At 37.4% G+C, this 19,814-nt stretch overlaps 2 protein-coding genes across 3 annotated transcripts in view; one reads left to right on the forward strand and one right to left on the reverse strand.

The window, feature by feature from the left end:
• The first annotated feature begins 141 nt into the window (after positions 1-141).
• C4H4orf46 (chromosome 4 C4orf46 homolog) lies at positions 142-3,091 on the forward strand. Of its 2 annotated transcripts, XR_012623128.1 has the most exons (3): positions 142-323; positions 417-750; positions 2,210-3,091. XR_012623128.1 is itself a non-coding variant. In XM_074822947.1 (2 exons), exons 1-2 carry the CDS (start codon positions 162-164, stop codon positions 570-572), a joined length of 318 nt encoding a protein of 105 aa, XP_074679048.1. In that variant the 5' UTR covers positions 142-161; the 3' UTR covers positions 573-1,693. The 2 variants fall into 2 exon arrangements, 1 of the variants encoding a protein (XP_074679048.1); XM_074822947.1 differs by lacking the exon at positions 2,210-3,091 and having other exon boundaries at positions 417-1,693.
• Positions 3,092-3,207: 116 nt separating this feature from the next.
• The window catches only part of RXFP1 (relaxin family peptide receptor 1), a 44,260-nt gene continuing 27,653 nt past the window's right edge, over positions 3,208-19,814 (reverse strand). The window contains exons 6-18 of the mRNA XM_074821268.1: positions 16,978-17,049; positions 15,849-15,920; positions 14,942-15,013; positions 14,076-14,150; positions 13,722-13,793; positions 12,750-12,821; positions 11,924-11,995; positions 10,898-10,969; positions 8,433-8,504; positions 7,974-8,203; positions 6,463-6,873; positions 5,730-5,948; positions 3,208-3,751 (exon numbers count right to left, since the gene is read on the reverse strand). Of these exons, the coding sequence (XP_074677369.1) occupies positions 3,450-3,751; positions 5,730-5,948; positions 6,463-6,873; positions 7,974-8,203; positions 8,433-8,504; positions 10,898-10,969; positions 11,924-11,995; positions 12,750-12,821; positions 13,722-13,793; positions 14,076-14,150; positions 14,942-15,013; positions 15,849-15,920; positions 16,978-17,049 (1,813 nt within the window). The 3' untranslated portion in view covers positions 3,208-3,449. The remainder of the gene's footprint in view (positions 3,752-5,729; positions 5,949-6,462; positions 6,874-7,973; positions 8,204-8,432; positions 8,505-10,897; positions 10,970-11,923; positions 11,996-12,749; positions 12,822-13,721; positions 13,794-14,075; positions 14,151-14,941; positions 15,014-15,848; positions 15,921-16,977; positions 17,050-19,814) is intronic.

Genomic DNA, 19,814 nt, shown 5'->3' on the forward strand with positions numbered 1-19,814 from the left:
GGGGCGGCGCCCCAGCTGCTGCCGCCAGCAGGCACTGCGGCAGAAGAGACTACTGCTCCCGGTGCATGCCGGGATACCGGGGCGGAGCTCGGGCGGGAGGCGGGGCGGGGCTCGGCGCGGGAGGGGAGGGGCGGGGCGGCGGGCAGTGAGGGGAGCGGGACATGGCCGAGGCGGGGTCGCTACCGCCCGCCGAGGTGCCCGAGGCATCGCCCAGCGCCGGGCCCCGGAGGGTCCGTGGCGGGAGTGAGGGGTCGCGGCCGCCGGAGCTGTCGGCCGGCGACACGCGGGAGCTGCTGGAGGAGGTGGAGATGCAGATCGGCGACGTGAGTGCCGGGAGTGCAGGCGGGCGGCGGGGCTCCCCTCACGGGTGGCGCCGGGCGGGCGTCGGTGACCCCCAACTTCTGTCGTTCCTCCAGGCCGCCTTCTCGTTGGCGAAGATCCTGGAGGCGACGTCGGCTGTTTCGGCCCAGGTGGAGGAGCTCGCCACAAAGTGCTCGGAGAACGCCCGGTTCCTCAGAACATGGCGGGACCTACTGAGGGAGGGCTACGAGGCCCTGAAGCCCAGCGGCTGACCCTGCCCCCGCGGCGGCTCCGCCGGGTCGCGCTGCGCTGCCCGCTCGTGTCGGACTGGGATCAGGGTTTTTTTAAACTCTTTTAAGGAGTCCACGTGGATTTTTGTTTTCCCTCAGCAGCTCCCCCTGAGCCCGGAGTTCTTTCAGAAGTACTTGATGACTCGTATGGATGTTGTATGTAAGTCACCGAGTAAAATAACTTTGTTTAGGGCATCAGTTATGACTTTTAGTCTCTTCCGTTGCAGCTCAAGCGATCTCGTCCATGAAATGCTCTGCCTTTTTTTTTTTTTTTGGCTAACGTGGTGGATGCCAAGTTAGTATGTATGGTACGTCCGGAACTCATTACTGGTGGGGAAGTGGTGTCCTGCGAGGAGGTATTGTCAGCCCTCCTTTTCAAGAGCTGCCACTAGCAGAAATCCTGCCAACTCCAGAGAAAGTTGCTGAACTAACTTCAGGTTTTCTCTATGCACACTGTTTCTCCGTGTTGAGGATGGGATACTATGACAAGTCGAGGCTTATTTACAAGCTTTAGATAAGCCCTATATCCCAAACCTCACTATTTTTAGCAGTATTGCAATATATTTCTATAAAGGTGCAGATTTTTTGCAAGGTGTTTGATTACTGCAAACAATTTTACACTAACTTTTGTTGTAATAAAGTGCCTTATGGTGGACCATATATCTCTGCATGGTAGAAGTTTAACAGCATTGTTTACTGATAGGATGGATTATTTTGAACTATAAGTAAATACTTCCATTTGAATCTGTGAAATGTATTCTCCCCTCTCTTGAGTAGCATGTTAGACATTTTTCAGTATTTGGTCCTATTTTTTATCTTTGCCTTAAGCAGTTACTAGTTAGTTAGTCTAGAGTGTACTGTTAAAGGAATGTGTTGGCCTGAAAGTTCACTAATCTGTAATAAATAGCTGTATTGAAACTCCTGTACCTTTACCAGAGCACTGTGAAAAAAGTAATACTGAAATGCAATGGCAGGCTGCAGGAGAACATGGCTCTACTGTAGTTTATTAGTCAGCCTTATTTTTACTGGTAGAAGGAGTTTTTAAAAGTCAAACTGTAGTTTTCTTACCAAAACAATAAAGATGTTACAAAAAATTGAAATAATGAATATTCTTATGGTACTTACAGAAACAATGATTATATTGACTATATCCATAATCAAGTGAAAGACAGAAGTAATGGTGAGGACAGACATCCTTGTACATCTCATCAAAAGCAGTTACAGTCAGTGAGAAGGCTTGGCACCTCAGGGTACACAATTTCTAATAAATTAAGTTCTAATCGCCCCAGTTAAAGGCAGTCCAGATGGCAGGCTTTCACTTACCCCACAACCCAAAATGTTGCTAAGCAATTTGAAAAAGTAGCTTGTTTTGTTCAGCACATAATCTTTTATTTCAATAACACATACAGTAGTGGAAACAAGGTCCTTAACAATCTTTGATTTCAAGATGATCCAAAGTTCTGTAAACAGCTGAAGTGTGAGTCACACTTTAAAATTCTACTTCTTATGCTGTTAAGAAGTTAAGTGCAAACATTGGAAGTATCTTTTAGCTTCATTTTTAAAAGCTTCAAATTGTCAATACCAAAAGAAGCATATCTTTCACCTTTGTGGGCTTCTAGGCTATTGGACTGTGAGCATGGTACTGAAAGAAGAAGGGAAGTTGTAGAAATTCATAATGGAAAAGATTCCCTTCAGTAAGTATATGCAGAAGAACTGCCTCCAGAGGATTCTATCAGGTGGGGTATTTTTTTTTTTTACCCTTGTACATTAGAAAGTAAAATAATGCCCCAGAAAATGCTGAGCGGCTGTGGTCCTTGTTATTTTAACTGTAATGCATCCAGTCAGATGCAGAAGGGGATTAAAATGTAGCTGTCATGACACCTATTAAGACTGATAGTCTTCTATTTGGCCACCTCCCATTTTTCCATGTTCAGGTGTAGACATTTTAAGACTGGAATTTGCTGAAGTCTGCAAGCTGTGGGGAGCTACCTATGGTAGCCCACTAAGGAACAGTGAGGGAAAGAGCAGCATCAAGATGTTGGGATACTCAGTCCAGTCTTTCCAGGGAAGGAGGCTCTTCTGAAGGGGGAAACTTGCACCAGCTATAGCTAGGGGACACTCAGTTAAGAAAAAAGCCTTTCTTTTTTTTCTTCCTCATAGTTCTGGTTCTGCCTGAATTAGAATGATCATTACAATTTCAGGATTGTCTTTACATGAGTGAAATAATTGGTAAATTTTTAAAAGGAATAAAATTTTCACTTGTTTGGCATTGACAAATATAATAAACCAGTCCAATTATGAAATTTAAATATTTTTCTTAGGGCTATTGCTCCCTAAAGCTTTTAAGAGCTGATACAGTCTAAATACAGCCAGTCAGAAATTTTGAGGAGGAAAAAAAAAAATCTTAATGAGGAAAGCAATCAACTCTTAAAAAAAAATCAGCTGTTAAAATGGGAGATTTAAAAATAAAAAGGTTTAATGAAAAATACCTTCCCCCCCCCCCCCCCCCCCCCCCAAAAAAAAAAAAATAGATGACTTTGAAACATTCTGCTTTCAGGGTAAGATGTTTTAAAAGACAGTTTTTTTCCACACTCGTGGCTTATGGCAGGAAAAAAACAGCTGACTTCTCATTCTGATCTAGGAGGAGTAGTCAAAATGACAGGTACCGTTGTAAGATGGTACAATTATTGTTGTGTCAGTTCTACCTGCAAACAGACACACTGCTCCCTCTTCTCCTTGCTTTGGTTCAGGTGAGCCCAGGTGTCATACCTCCCTCATTTTTCCTCATTGCTGTAAAGCAGTAGGCCCACAGAAGTGAAGCTCACAGTGCAGATGTCACCGTGAAGATTCAAAATGTATTTACGTGTATGAATTTAGTTTTGTTGACTGTGTAGTCACTGAAGCATCAGAGGAGTCTGTACGAAGCACAGGCTTCATTACCTTTGGCGTGACTTCATGCATTGGCCACATCTCCACCCAAATGTATGATGGACCGTATGTTTTCTGACTGCCTTTACCTCTTTTGGATCTTCTTTGTCTGTAATTATACCAAACCTGATGAATCATTTCTTTGAAAGGTCGTGTAGTCAAAGTGTAGAGAAGAGGATTCAAAGCACTGTTTATTGGCAGTATAAAAATCACCACCCAAGAAGTTATGGTACCTTAGGGAAGGAAAAAGAAAGGAAGCTGTAATACGCATTCCAGTGTTCGCACCTGTTAATTAAGGCAAGCACCTGATGCCCATGCAGCACAGCTTCTCGGTGAGAGGGGTGGTTGTGCTCTCCTAGGCTGAGTTCATGTCACAACAGGTACTTTTTCTTCTCGCAGTTATGTCTGCACTGCCCTCTTGCCTCCCTCTGTTTCCACGACTCCCAGCAAAACCCGACATTTTTTACTCTCCCAGAAGTTCCATTTATCCCTCTTATTTTTCTGTACCATAGCTCCCTATTTGCCCTGGCATGTTTCTTGTTCCACCCAAGCCCCACCTTCTTGCCCCGAAACTTTTTGTCTCTGCCTTCCTCCCTGTCTCTTCCCATGATCTCTGTTCTCCATCCTCTTCCCATGACAAGCGACATGCAATCCTAACAATGTCCCTTACATCCTGTCCTCCTGCAAAGCAGTATCCTCTAGTCTCTGCATCCCCTTAGAGGCTGACGTTCTCCTCTGTACCAGGATTTTGCCATTTTTCCCACCACAAAGGGCACTGTATACATCCTGATTATTTTCTTCTTGCCCTGCTGGTGACAGTTTGTGTTCACACCATCTGCCTTTCTGAAGGTTTCCTGCTGTCCCGCCTACATCAGAGTCTGTGTGCATTTTCACAGCATCCCCTTCTCATCCCTACTGTTTGGGAGATAAGTTACTGAGGGGCAGGCAGAAAAGGGACAGTATTAAAGTCCTGAAAGATGTTAGTGGGTGCCCTCTGTTGCATTGTTTGATTTATAAAACAATTATAGATGCAATATCAATACCTTTCTATTGATGCCCATCACCTTGGCTACACTTTTGGAAACAAGCAGATGCTTAGTTCAAAAGCTGTGACAATGTATCCCCAAAGAAAAAAAAAATGCTACCAGCAGTGTTCAAAGCTTCTGTAAATTTAGACAACTATCTGTGATGTCTTTAATTTTATGAAAAGAGTGATTACTGTTTAATCTGGTTTATCTAACATGGAATATTCATTTGCTGAACCCAAGATCATCCTGTGGTTCAGTAAGATTTCTTCAAGGTTTCTTGACCCAGAATACATCTGCTTCTACTTTTCACAGTATTTTCTTTAAAATTTCTTAGTAGGTTTGGTAACTTCACAAAGAAGCATTTTATAAGATTTAAAATAACTGAAAATGTTTGACATAATCAATGCAACTTCCAGACATTTGAAACATAAGTCAAAACTTTGAAAATGTGACTCCACACTCCTGGGTCAGCACAAAAGAAAATCCTCTGAGCTAAAATGTTTTCTTGCTAATGTAGCATTGTGACATATAGCTGTACATTGAGTCTGAATCTGCTGTTGCTGATGGTACTGTTCATGTTCACATGTTCTTTTGAACACGGTTTACAAGCCCTACATAAAGATGCTATTTTTCTGGCAAGTACTGGCATTGCAAAGAGAAGGAAAAAAATAAAAGTGTGATTTTTAATCTTTTAGGTTATGCTATTTTTACATGGGAATATATTCACAGCATGAAGAAGGTAAGCAGAGCTTTGTATAACTTGATGTTTTGAACTATTTTTTCAGGATAACAATTATTTTGTTAAATCAATATAGGAAACATTGTGTTGTCCTGAGCCATATTTATGCAACAGAACCAGCAAAAGCCATAGGATGAGAAAAGCCAATGCAATTCAGCCTTGGTTTTCAAATACATTTTTTACATTTTATAGATATTCTATGGAGACAGACTTGAATGATTTGAATTCTGGGGTTTTTTTGGCTGACTCAATCTTTGATGATTATAGTAATATAGTTCAGTTCAGTAGTAAAACTATGTAGTTCATTATATTGTGTATACATATATATAGATATATAACAAAGTTATAGTAATATAGTTCAGTATATTCAATTCTTTATCTTCTGAAGTAGAAACATCACTCTTCATACAGACACAGTTGAAACAACCTCACAAAAGAACATACCTGGTATTTCTACTTGAAGTAAAGAAAGGAGTTTCAAAATAAAAATGGGTATCCAACATATTGCATCAGTAAATACAATGAAGAAAAAACGTTTAGCAAGGATCATCTCTTTTTTAATATGATTCCGAATTTCAGTAGCTGTAATAGCTGTTTGGTGAACACTGTAGAACATACTCCCATAGGAAAACACGATGATGATAAAAGCTGCCAAGTTTACACCTGTTTAAGAACTTAAAATTAGTTACAGCTTAACAGCATAATGGCAATTCCACATCATCTATTTGCAGGCTGGGTAGTAAAGGAAAATGTTTCTTCTAAACTGCTAGTCCCGTAGGATTAAGAGGCCAGAAAATCTGAGTCTGCCTTCACCTGAACACTGAATTTTCACTTCACGTATTTATTTTGTTCATCGACACCTGACAAATGGCTTCCATCTGATTCAAACTACGTAGTTCTCCTCTGGTTTTACCACTGCTCTACTTCCCTGACAAAGTCTGTTCATTCAGGGACTTAATAGTCATTAATTTCTTTCTACCCTTTCAGTCCTTCATGCATTTTAAGATATGTAAGTATCTATCTAATACAGTAAAATATTCAGGCTGGAAAAAGTCTTTAAGTGCTTACTGGAGCATCTAAATACAAGGCGTGAATGTCCCAGCAAAGCTATTTTATTAGTTTGAAAATTAAGTTTATTTGCAGCTCTAATCATATAGAAAGAAGAAATGCAACTTACCTAAAAAAATGACAACAGAATAAATCTGACTTCCTGAACTGTCTGATTGCTCTGAGTGAAGAGGAAAACAGACGCCATTGGTGCCATAGTAGTTCCTGAAAAATTCCTTATTGCTCAGTGGGATAAAAGCAACAGCAAACCCAATTATCCAGATAAGAACCAAAATGGAAATTGTCCTGCGTTTTCTGGGCTTCAAACACCTAAAAGGATAAACTATGCAGATGTATTTTTCCAAAGTCAGGTAAGTCAACAGCAAGACTGACACCTCTGTAGACAGAATAGCCAGCGATCCCACCAATTGACAATGAATACTGTCCATCCACAACTGAGCGTGCTTGTTGTATTCTCCGCGATATTTAAGATCAAAAGCTCCAATCACAAATAAATATATTCCCATCAGACAGTCAGCACCTGTGGGCACAGTGCTCAACATCATTATTCACACATCTGAATTTCCCATTCTCTGTGAATATGTATATTGGAAAACTAGATATACACATGTATACATGAGTACATATTTATAAGTCAGCTAGTATATAGAGATAAAATCAATATTACAGTTGGAATGTTATTGTGAATTACAATTAAGGCAGTATAATTCAGTCCTATTCCTCCTCTTTTTTTTTTTTTTTCTTTTTAAATTTTCATTTGGACTGACAGTCTATGTTTCATAGTTGTTTCCAACCTGATTTTCTGAAGCTCAGATAAAACTGGTCGGTAAGTAGAAAAAGATATGGCTTCATTTATAGAAATATTCTTGCAACCCTTTTTTTATTAGGTCTTACTCCTTTTGCTATTGACATATGGCTTAAGATAATTTGCTTTGAGTAGGGCATCTCCTCTGTATTCAAAGTTTTGTTTTGGCTTGTCCAACTTATGCTAGTTCAAAACTGATGTGCATAGTCTTCTAAGGCTAGTAAGAGAAGAGGAGCTGTCAACTTAGAGCTGAGGGCTTCTCAGGTATTTTGGCTAGATGCTTTGTACAGTATTCAGATTGTTCCCATGGAAACAACAAAGTTGCAAGATCACTGACATGATGTATTTAGAAATGTAATCATTCTATACACTGTTGACAATTACCTTTCAAAATGCAACTAATTGTATTTGTGAAATACTTACAGATTCTCCTGTACTGAGACAGGGTACTCAAGATTGTAGTGGCTGTAATGCCAAATAGTTCATGCATAAACTTGTCTGGCTTTTAGGACTAAAATTAAACCCCCTGATGCTTAATATTGGGGAGCTAGAAATGATTGATTTTCTGTAATTGCATAAGTAACCTTTTGCTCATGTGAAAAATAGAGTAACTATTTTGAACCCAATATTTACATGTGCAAATTGCTATTTACTCAAAAATGCATAGTGAGGTACAGTGTTTTGTGTTGTCATTTGCAACAGCATGAAAGTTCAGCAAATCCAGTGCTGGAAATATGTCACTATATTATAATAACAGATATCACACATGCTATGAGCAGATTAAACCAATATTCTTTTACACATGGAGTACTCACAGCAGAGAGACATTATTGAGATGGCGTGGAGCTTATTCTCCGATCTGATATAAGGCCTCATGCAGATAACAAAAATATTTCCAAAGCAGGTGATGGCAGATACAACCCAGACGAACACTCTCTGTATGATGCTAGCTAAAAGATTCTCAAGGGATGAAATCCCATCAGTATTGGGCTTACAGCTGCGCACATGAGGGGCATATCCACAGTACTGGAATTTCTTAAAATATCTGGTTGTGAGAAAGAAAAACAGGTAAGAGATGGTTCTAGTCTGGTTACTAAAACTCTCTACTAACTAGTCAGAAAACATATTCAGAAAAAAGAAAAATTAATTACAAACTGTCAAAATTTGACAACTGCTCACATGCTGTTTTTCAAACACTTTTGTTTTCAATTATCTAATGTTCTGTAAATTGTAAAATTCAGACCAAAGAAAGAAAACTGGAATAATCTACTTACATGTGGGAAAGGTTTCTCAGGGGTCTGAACATTCTTCTCTGGATGTTTACAATTTCAATGCCCTCCAAGCTGCTGTAAACAATATACTCTCAATAAAAGGTCATAGAAACTCAGTAGTAAAGCAGCAAATTTTATGAGCATTTAATTGTACTTCTATGATTATAGGAAACTAGAGATAAACTTTAATTGCATCTAATCTGTCATGCCTTTGAAACTTGAACAGAAAGTCTGCATAAAAGCTGAAGTGGAATAAAATAAATTGCAGTTAATTGTAATAAACACGCTGTTCTTCCAAAACCACGAAGAAGTCTCTCAGCAGTGCAATCTCTGATTATTATGTTGCCTTTCCAAAGTATTGTTCTACTGATGTTCTTTCATCATCTCTGGGAAAATAATAACTTGTTCCAATAATAATATTTTACATGTCTCTTCTGTCTTTTATCTTAGGGAAAGCTTTACTAGACAAACAAACCACTGCAGGAATTCAGTCTTCATTGTGTCAAGAGCAGCAGAACATGGCACGTAAGGGAAAACACTGGCTTGCTTGTGACACATAGATGGGCTTTTTTTTTTTTTTTTTTTAAAATATATTGAAAATTACACTATTATTTCCCCTGCAGTGCTAGATCAGTAAAGCGTAACTGTGTAAGTTGTTCTTTTAGAACTTCAGTTTCTGTATTCTTCCAGTCCATCCCATCTGCTAGTTAGATGTGCAACCAGTCAGAGTTCTCCTTGTGAGGAGCCTGATTTGAAATTCTCTGTTCAATGCTCTGAATGCAATATTCATGTGAGTTCTGAGCACATTTAAGCAACAGTGGAGAAAAGTACCAGCCTTACTGGTTAGTTGCTGTGGGCTGGTGGACAGTTTTGCTAGGAGATAAGAAAAATAGTCCCCAATGTGGAAGTGTGTTAGTTTTATTTAAGCATTGCAATGAACTTTAGCATGTGCTTTCCCTAGCTATTCTTACTATTTCAAACTAGCAAAGAGGCAACTGGTGTTCTACAAACTGCTGAAATATACAGTTTTCTATAGATTTAACAAGATTCTATATCTATAGATTTTTCAAGATTTAACAACTTTCTTAACTTAAAAAGTTAAGAAGGTCATGGTCACTGAATTGCATGAGTTCTTTGGTGTTAAATAATGGATAAAGTATATGCTCTAGCCTGACTGTCAGGGAGGTAATTAATTATTCTTTTCCATGCTTAGCTGCTTATTTTCATGAAACTTGTACAGACTTAGTATTTTCAGGTCGTTAGCCATTTACCAAATCACTGTGAAGAAGCTGGAGTGATCAACAAAGGCATGTGCTCTGCCGGCTACACCTCAGGGGTCAAATCATAAACTCCTATTATGTTCCTACCCAAGGAAACATCTCTTTTTGGATCTCCACAACCATTTCAGTAGGGCCTGTTATGATAGGACAAGAGGTAGTGGTTTTAAACTAAAAGAGGGTAGATTCAGACTAGGTATAAAATAGAAAGTTTTTACAACGAGGGTGGTGAAACACTGGAACAGGTTGCCCAGAGAGGTGGTGGATGCCCCGTCCCTGGAAACATTCAAGGTCAGGCTGGACAGGACTCTGAGCAACCTGATCTAGTTGAAGATGTCCCTGCTCACTGCAGGGGGATGGGACTAGATGACCTTTAATGGTCCTTTCCAACACAGACTGCTCTATGATTCTCCAGTTCTAAGATTTTGAAATTATGACCGACAAGAACCAATACTGTGCTCTACCAAGCTGGCTATTGCAGATGTGCAGTGGCTTGTTAAGAGGTACTCAGATCTACCACAGGGTAGTTTCAGATTTGCAAGGTTGTGCAATAGTGCAGTGACAGTTTTAGGAAGACATCTGCTGGCAGAGTTCACATTAGAGCTGCTGTGGTAGTGCGCCCACAAAAACTCCCCCTAACCCTTCAAAAGGTTTGTAAAAGTCCCACCTCCCTGTGACATGGCAGCTGAATCATACTTGGTTTATATTACTCTTTTCATTGTGTTAGAAGTGGATTCTGTAAGAATGGAAATATGTCCCCAAACTTGTACATATACCAAATTCCTTTATAATGCCTGTCTTTACAGATCCTAATGGTACCTGCCCATTGTGTTAATAGCCCCAACTGGACCTTGCATGACCCTTAAGCCCCGTGAACAAATTGTGCAAGGTTAAATAAAGGTTGCATTAATCTTGTTCTGTAATAGCAGAAAAGACAATGTCCTCTAAGATGAATTTATGATCTCTTTTTGTTGGAAAAAATTCTATTATGAAACTGATATTTTCAGGAAGGAAAATCTGAGTATAGCCAGTAATTATTTTCCATGCTCACATTTTTGAGGATCATCAACAAAACTATAAACTATTTCACGGGCAATTTCTTACAGAACATATTCTGGATCACTTCTTTTTGAAGGAGATGTGCATAATCACAAAGAAAATATAGCTAAAATATAAAAACCTGGTACTTACAGGGATTTGAGTTTAATTAGAAAATCAAACTGATCTATTTGTATTTTCTTGATGGGGTTGTAAGAAAGGTTCCTGTAAATACAACATAGACATAAGTAACTTTGTACATCTCCCTTACAGTTTGTTCTAAAAATAAAGTTGAACTAAATAGAATCATCTAGGTTGGAAAAGACCTTGAAGATCATCTAGTAATTACCCTATTAGAGATATAGGCAGTGGAATGTAACAATAGACATTAATACTAGATGCTATCACTCTGTGTAAGAGTGTTTCTATGTACATCCCCTTTTTCTTCTCCCTGTACCTTTTCCTTATGTTTTCATTTTGATATTGTAACTAAAATGCACAAGCACAATAAATGCAGCTGTACACACTTGGTTGCCCCAGTGTATTGTGCTAGATCCCAAGGATGCTGAAAAAACACAAAATTAAGTTATTCCACATACTACCTCCTCTCTTCTGGAGAGGTCTTTGATTCTGTGACCAGTGTCTCTTTCAGATTATGAGAGAAAGATTGTGACTTTCCAGCAGCAGCATTTGAGAATTTGGCTATATATGGGTCATGGGAAAAAAAGACTGTCTTTCTGGTTTTATGATACCTTATACTTTTTTGGAACTCTTCCACAGGAAAAAAGCAGTTGCAAACGAGTCATCTGTAGATGCTCTTACATGTTTATGATCTATTTTTAGAGCCAAATCCTGACACCACATTAAACATTCCCATCAAATCATTAATTTCTCATGATATACCTAGCATAGGTCATTTTGTATATATTAATAAGATCTAGAAAAAGGTAAAATTTGAACTTGGTATCTTTTGGGACATGAAAATACACATCTTATACAAAACTATTCCGGGCAAAAAGTTATATAGAGTTTCTTTTGGGATAAGTATTTTTTAGGCAGATCTTAAATAATGCATACAAAGAAAGGTGCTTTTCCCAGCATTCAGGACTGAAAGTTTCATATCAAATGGGTAATATACAGCTATATATAATAATAATAATCATAATCAAGAATCCTTACAGTTGTGAAAGCTCCTTCAGATCCTTAAATATATATGGAGAAAGTGATTCAATCTTGTTGTTAGCCAGATCTCTGCAGGAACAGCCACAGGTAGGATACAGTAAGCTCTTACTACACTCAGAAATTTTACCAAACAGTTTTGCAATTTCAAGACATGCAGTTTTATTCTATTTGCCAAATAGGATATTATTTATTATATAGGTTATCAGAAACTTGGACGATAAAAGAATGCTGTTAAAACAAGGTGGAAAGCTAGATCCATCAGATCTCTCTTTGTCTAGTCAGCTCAGATATCCCATTAGAGGCATAATTAATTATGATTTTATTTACATCAAAAATAAAGTAAAATACCCTTAACTTGGGTTGTAGGAGCTTGGAAATAAATTAAATGTACTGTTTTGTGATGGGAATTCTTTTGCATGGGCTAACCTTTGTTCTCTCTACCTTGCTCCGTAATTTCACTAAACGTAAATCCTAATAACTGTGGACAGAGGAGTAAAGGTCTCAGTCTGACTGAAACTGGCTAACAGGTCTAAAAGACACTGAAGGCACACAAGCACTTGGACTGTGGTAATGTAAGATTAATTAATACTATCCTGTTCAGGGAACATAACAATCTTGTGAGCAAAACCCACAATATTATTGATACAGAATATGTATTTAGTCAACTATTTCTTCGTGTTAAATATACAGAAGAACAACCCCTGAGGATGGATGCTATCTCCAGAGCACATTATATGAATAGAATTTATGATAAATGATACTTGCAATATAAATTATAAAACTTTGTGACTTGTTGTACAAGTAAGAGAAGAAATCTACTCACAATTCATCTAACATCTGGAGAGAAGAAAAGCTGTTTTCATTTAAAAAGCTAATTTTATTTCGTCTCATCACCCTGAAAGAGTAAAACAAACTTATGCTGCTGCTTCTTGACATCCATTTGGTTTTAGAGAAACTTTTTATAAAATTTAAAAATTCTCTCTTCTCTGCATCTTCAGATATTTGCCCAATTCAGTTAACAAGCTAATCAGATCTAGAAGCTTACCATTTTATCATTTGATAAATAACTTTTGTTGCCTATACGTGCATGTATTTGTACATGTGTATATATACACACACCCCCCTAGGAGGCTGGTATAAATTGGCTGAGGGCAGGAGGAAGATTAAGTGGGTTGGAAGGCTTGTAGCCTAACCACGTCTTGGACACAGGCACATGTCTGTGCAAATTTTCCTGCACTTGTATTTTGATACAACCTGGATTTTAAAAGCAAAGAGAAAGCCAAGAATATGGGTACTGCACAAGAGTTAAAGTGACAGGTGCCATGGTGCCTACTAATCTATCAGAAAGTGGAAGGGATTTTCTGAAGATGATTACATCATTACTGAAGAAACTTTGGGGAAAATTCTAAAATTGATGAGCCAGCCAACCCACCAGCCAATCAAACTCTCTAAAGTGAAGAAACCAGCTATGTATTTTGTATGTTTGCTGCTTTTTATTATGATATTTTTGCCTCCTTTTCCAAGTAAAAAGTTAGAATGAAATTTTCTAAATCTTAATATCAGTCAAAATCACTTCAGTGAAGTTTAGTTGCATATATCGATGCTGAACTTTGTTATAAATGTAAACAACGGTTATTCTGTATGGCACTCACTTAAAACCAAGCATTTTCATTAAATGTCCTGGAGATCTAAATAACCATGATACTCAGAAAGCTTTTGTATTAGCTGTAATGAATCACTTGACTCTTCAGCACAAGCATATCACTCTGGCTAGCTAACATATTCTATTACTTACAGTACAGTTAGAGTGTTGCAGGAGATGAAAGTGACATTTCTTACATGATGGATATGGTTGCCTTCAAGGTCTCTGGGATATAAAAACAAAACATCAATCACTGAAAATAAATTCAAGCAGTTATTCTAAGGCAATTAAAGAAAAATACTACCAGAACTTCATGACTACACGGAAGAGAGTGGGAACGAGACATGCAATATTTCTGCACACTTAATTGATGACTTCAAGTCATCAACTCTGCAGTGACCCAGCAGGCACTCAGTAGGATCCAGCACCCCATTAGAAAAAGTGTCATGGAAGTGTCATACAAAGACAACAAAATAATATTTTTCTAGTGAAATAAGGTAGACTTACAGCCAGTTTAGCCTTGGCATATATTGGCACAAAGGTTTATCAGGCAAGCGAGCAAGAGAATTATTCATCATCTCTCTGAAAAAAAAAAAAAGATATAGCTGGCTATATTTGCCAGAAATTACATTCTAGAAAAAATTCATGTCTCCTATATTTGTACTTTTGAAAAAAAGGCAGTCAAAGCTTGATTTGTTTCTCATAGTCTTGATAGTAGTATTACTTTCTTAAACTTCCCCATATTTTCCCAGTGGCTTTCTGTGGAGCAGTATTTTATCCTTAACTCGTTAATTACAAGGTAAAGGAAAGATGTTCCCTTCTCTGCTATTGAAATAAAACATAGCAAGTCAATATACATATTTTGACTATTGGGTCATAACATGTAACTTGTGGGTTGGAGGAGGATGGGTGATGGAGGAAGTGGGATATGGGGGAGGTTTCCCTCTGGGCTGCAGGGGAGGAGGGTCCCCTCATCTGTGGGGCTGGAAAGGGCAGCAATAGGTCACAGGCAGGGTCTCAAGGAGGGCTGCTGCCAGGGGCAGGAGCTGCGGAACCCCCACCTCCTGTGCCACAGCTCTGAAAGACAACTGGCACCCATTGCTGCAGCTGCCACGTCCCTGCCCCCTCAGTGACGCTGTCTTTTCACCATTTTTCCCACCCATCTCCCTACACTTTTCTAGATGCTGCACGTCCACTGCTGCCAAAATCCTTTTACTCCAGCATGTTTTGCCTGGGGGTAAGAAACAGCAGCAGGTGTACTGCCAGCACTCTGTGGTGAGCAAGCACAGCCATTATAAAAAGGTTTTTATATATGTCTGTCCTTTCTGTTCTGTTCTTTTAAATAACACTTTTGATTCTTATTCCATACTTACAGGAGAATAAGTGATTTGAGTCCGTAAAATGTTAATGGAGAGATCCGATTTATCCTATTATTTTCAATTATCCTATAAATTACAGCAAAGCATGTATCAGACTGATAATTGACTGCAGCCTTAAATTGAACAGATGATAAAAAGTAACACACTTTTAAGTAGTTTTCTTCAAAAGTCCATTCAAACTACTTCAAAAATTAACAGACTACTCTTTAGCAGGTCACGGTATTCATCAAATTAATTTCCTTTCAGAAGAATTTAATTTAAAAAAAAAATTAAAGAAAATAATTACTTCCAACTTAGAAAAAAGTTTTTTTCCTGCAAGTTTTTAAAATTCTTCGATCACTTTGAATAGATTCTCTGTAAAAACAAAGCAGCACCACATAACAGTGTTCCATATCAATCCAACAGTTCCAGACACACAGAAAAATGTTAGGCATGTTATTACTTGCTTATTTTTAATAACTTTACTGAGTCAAAATAGTATTTAATTTTCATCTGTCTGAAAAGCAGTAATAAACCAGTATTTCAGATTATGACAGTTGTTTTGTCTGGGGCATTGCAAGCACTACTTAAGGGAAACACCTGCCCAAAAAAATTATCTTTCTACTGTTTTATAGTATCTGAGTTATTTCATGTATTAATTTGTAACAAGCAATTACTAATAAACATTATTTAGTATTGTAAAAGTCATCAGTCATTGGAGTCACTAAGGCCCAAAAACTAATTTCTGCTCTCACCAAAGTCAATTAGATTTTTACCTTGCACAGTGTAACAGGAGTTCCTTATTATTATTATGTAGTATCAAGTACTGCTATGCACAAAAATGAAAGCAATCCAAATATTTCTTTGTCTTGCTTTAATTATTCATTGATAAAATAAACATACAAATAAGCAAACAACATACAGCCATTCAAGTGTGTGGAGATCTTCAAAGACACCAGGCTTCAAACTGGTTATCTTGTTGTTACTCAGGTATCTAAAACAAGGCCAACCAAAGATAAATGAATGGAATGATTAATTAGCAACAGATGCATGAAAAAGAGTTTTAAGACTTTTGTTCCTTGATAATTTGTCAGAATACCACTAAAATTTTTCATAATGATAATTTCTGATTATAATTTTCATGTCCTTCTTTGAAAACAAGGCGGGACTCTCTCTATTAAGGACTTTCAGAGCAGTCATGTAGAACATTTTGTCTGCATGCAGCAAGTTAAATATTTTCACTTTTTGATATTTTAGGCCCTTCCCAGTTTGCTTCTGTGGAGTGATTTGTTCCATGAATGTTCCCAGGATCCCCTTCAGTCTTTGCTAAGGATGTTAGTCATAAATGTAGATACCATGGAAATAATGGAAATCAGAATCATGGAAAAAGAAAGGCTGAGAAACGAAGGGGGAGGGGTACTGTAAATGGTCTGGGAAGGTAATAGCAGCAGCTGTAATAACAGATAATCAACCACACTTGTGTAATGGAAAAATAAGAGGAACAACATTTTAAAGTTGTCCTTTTAAAAATACTGTAGAAATAAAAAACTGAACCGAACAATGCAATTTATGTGTTGTCTGTCACCAAGCATTTTCCTTAAAAGTTAGAGGCACCTTTCAAAAAGCTGCCGCACAATAAAGAAAAAAGTGTCCTTTCATTACCGATACTGGTTACTTTGGTTTGCTTCTGTAAACCGAAATACAATGTTAAAGAGTTTTCATCCATCACAAGCTCTTGCTTTTGTTTTACTGCTTCTTCATTCTCTCTGACTTTCTGCAGGGTAACTACCAGACTTCTTCCATTCTGAGGATCTGGGGAATAGGAGTGAAGTATGGAGCCCACTTGTATTTTCAAATTACTGTCCTGTCAGATAAACTTGCACAGAGAGCTCTTAGTCTATCTTTGCTTTCTCTATCCAATCGTTGAGTTTAAGATTCGGACTATTCTGCAACTTCCTAACACTGTTGAACCAACTGAAAGACACATCTGTAGTGACTCTCAGAGCTCTTCCTGCTGCTTTTTACTTCAGTATTTGAAAAGCAATACTTACAGTTTTGTCAAGTTGTATAAACCTTTGAAAGCACGTTCAGATACAGTTCTAATTTTATTATTCTGAAGATACCTAAAAAGATACAAACCCAACAATTAATTCTCTAAGCACGCAAAGTCAAAGCAAGCATAAATAACCAATGAAAATCTATGAACTAAACTGAATGCAAGTGTGATACTTGAAATCAAGTTCTCAAACTTTTTATGCCTTAAATTTGACAATAACCATTTCACAGCTATAGCTGCAAAGACTGCAAAGGTGTTTTGAAAGAAATATCCACCCCCCCCAGCAGAATTAGAAAATTAATTCAAATGGACTCTTGGTTTGCCTGAGATGACCAATGAAGTGGTTTTTTGTGACCTCCTGTTTTAGGTCCTAACCTTGCAGTTCTCACTTGTGTGAGCTGATGTTTATGTTTACCTAGAACCCTGCTACAAGCAAAATTTTGTATGACGAATATCAAATTCAAATGTATTTTTGAATTTTCTGTTTGTAGTATCAGAGAATTTTGAAAATGCTGCATTTTTAAGATAATATAATAAAAATGTAAAACGAATCTTATTAATCTTCTGTAAATTAAAAAATACTTTTTCCTTCTGTTTATCTACTTTGATGGAATGAGATAAAAAATATTGTCAACTGCTAACATTAAATCCTTTTCAAATAATTTTAAAGCATTATAGTGTTATTCTCTGAGAAATATTTAAATATAAACAACTTTAATTAAATTGCTGTTAATAAAGCATCCACATGCATTCCTGTTAAAAAGCAATAAGAAATCTGACACGGGCTTTTGTGAAATGGGTTTGTGTCAAACACTGTTCAAAAGCTTTCTGAAAATGTACAGTTATAGATAAGAAATATGTGAAATTAATATTAGAAACAAATGTTTTGTACAGGTAGATATGGATGTACATCTTTTAAGAAAAACGTTTTCAAGACTTTACGGTCGTAATGGTACTTAACTGTGTGAACACAAGATGGTGCTGCAGTACAGCACAGTTCCCAAACGTTACACTCCAGTAAGTTTTCTAGGAATATTAAATGCCTTGAATTGGTGACACAGTAGCCCTCCTCTAGACTTTTGTATTTAATTCTTAATTTCACTAATTCTATATAAAGCAAAGTTGCTAAAATTTATTATTTTTGAACAACATATATGTTACACATCATAAAACATAATACAGTACTGTGTTGCCATAAAATTTAATTAGTTGGGGCATTATCAAATTGATACCAGACATAATTAGGAGTAAAACCAAGTCATGTGAGTGAGCTTCCCATGACAATAGGAAGTTTAAGTTTCCAAACTTTTGTTTTGCAGAATAAATGGATTAAGTTACTTTAATTTCTTTTGTCATATTACTGTTCATTATAAATGTAACTTCCTTCAGACACAATGAAAGTTTAGCGTTTTTTCTGGTATAAAATAGTTAACATAAAAAAAATAAATATGTAGAAATTATGACTTTGCAAAAAGAAAGATGTCAAATCAAGTTATTTGAGCCAAACAGGTTTCACAATTAGATAAGGTACTGAAGGGTAAGACAAAATAGAATTTAGAGTATAAACTGAGGGTTGTCACTTAGATGTTAAGCTCTCTGTGTGTGTGTATGTGTATGTGAGAGGGAGAGGATGAATATTTAAGGCACTAAATAGATATTTTAAGTGGAAGCACTCCCTTACAGATTTTTAAGGTCTTGGTATTTCTTGAAAATGTCGGCAGAAAGTTTCCTTAGCAGATTCCTCTGAAGAGACCTGTAGGAATGAATGCACACAGTAAAACTACTCTCCCAGCTTCCTGCAGTGCTGCCACTTTTTTTATTCAATAAGAGCAGTTTTCACAGTGCTAAATAATAAATGCAACATGAAACCATCTGAATATGCTACCTCTGTTTGCCTGAATATTTGTATCTATTTAAGCAGTAAGCTGAATACTTTATCATCAAAAAATATTCTTCCAGGTCCCCAGAGCAATTGACAAAAGAACAGTTAAATCTAAGAGTTAAAAAAAATTGAGGGTAAACTAAACCACTGAATTATTTCAAACATCAAATGCATATAGAGCTTATTTCCCAGTGCATGTGTCCCTATGTCCCCATCTCCATTGTGCACCGACTCAAGCATCCTGCCAAGAACAAAAATCATTCAGGGCATGGTTGGATTAGAAGAAAGTCTGCCCAAAAGCCAGCTGAACGATTTACTACTTTTTCTAAAGTTAGAACTGGGCCATTATTTTTGAAGTCTTTATTGACTCTGAGCCAACAGCCATTTTAAATATTTATTTGACATTCTACATCAATCTTCGTTATGAAGTATTGTGGTATTCAAACGTGGACCCAATTAGAAAGAACCTCATCCACATGCAAACACAAACTTGTACCGAACAGAAAAGTCCGTACCCCTGCTCTACAAGGAAGATCTTTGGGTAAGAACATGTGATGCTGCCCTCTGATCACCACAGAGAAAAAACCTCTCAAACAGTGATGTGCAAACTAAGAGCAATATCAAGCATTCCCTGATCTCTTAAAGTTTCGTTTACACATACGTATCTCTATGATGACCCAGCCCAGATTAAATTGTTTTAAAAATAACAGTGTATTCAGAGACATCAGATGAGAACTAAAGAGAGTTGTTCAAGCAGGTAGTTCCACTGAGTTCAAGGTTATTGACTTCATTGGCAGGAATATAGACTACCGATATTGGCAGGATCATAGAATAATAAAAAAGTCCTAAGTATTGTGTTTTAAAAGGAAACATTTCTTTTAAAGATTTCTTCAGATTTCCTGAAAGTGTTTCTAGCTCAAGTCACTGTTACAACACTGAAATGATCACTT

Source organism: Strix aluco, chromosome 4 (assembly GCF_031877795.1).
Source record: "Strix aluco isolate bStrAlu1 chromosome 4, bStrAlu1.hap1, whole genome shotgun sequence".
NCBI classification, from domain to species: Eukaryota; Metazoa; Chordata; class Aves; order Strigiformes; family Strigidae; genus Strix; species Strix aluco.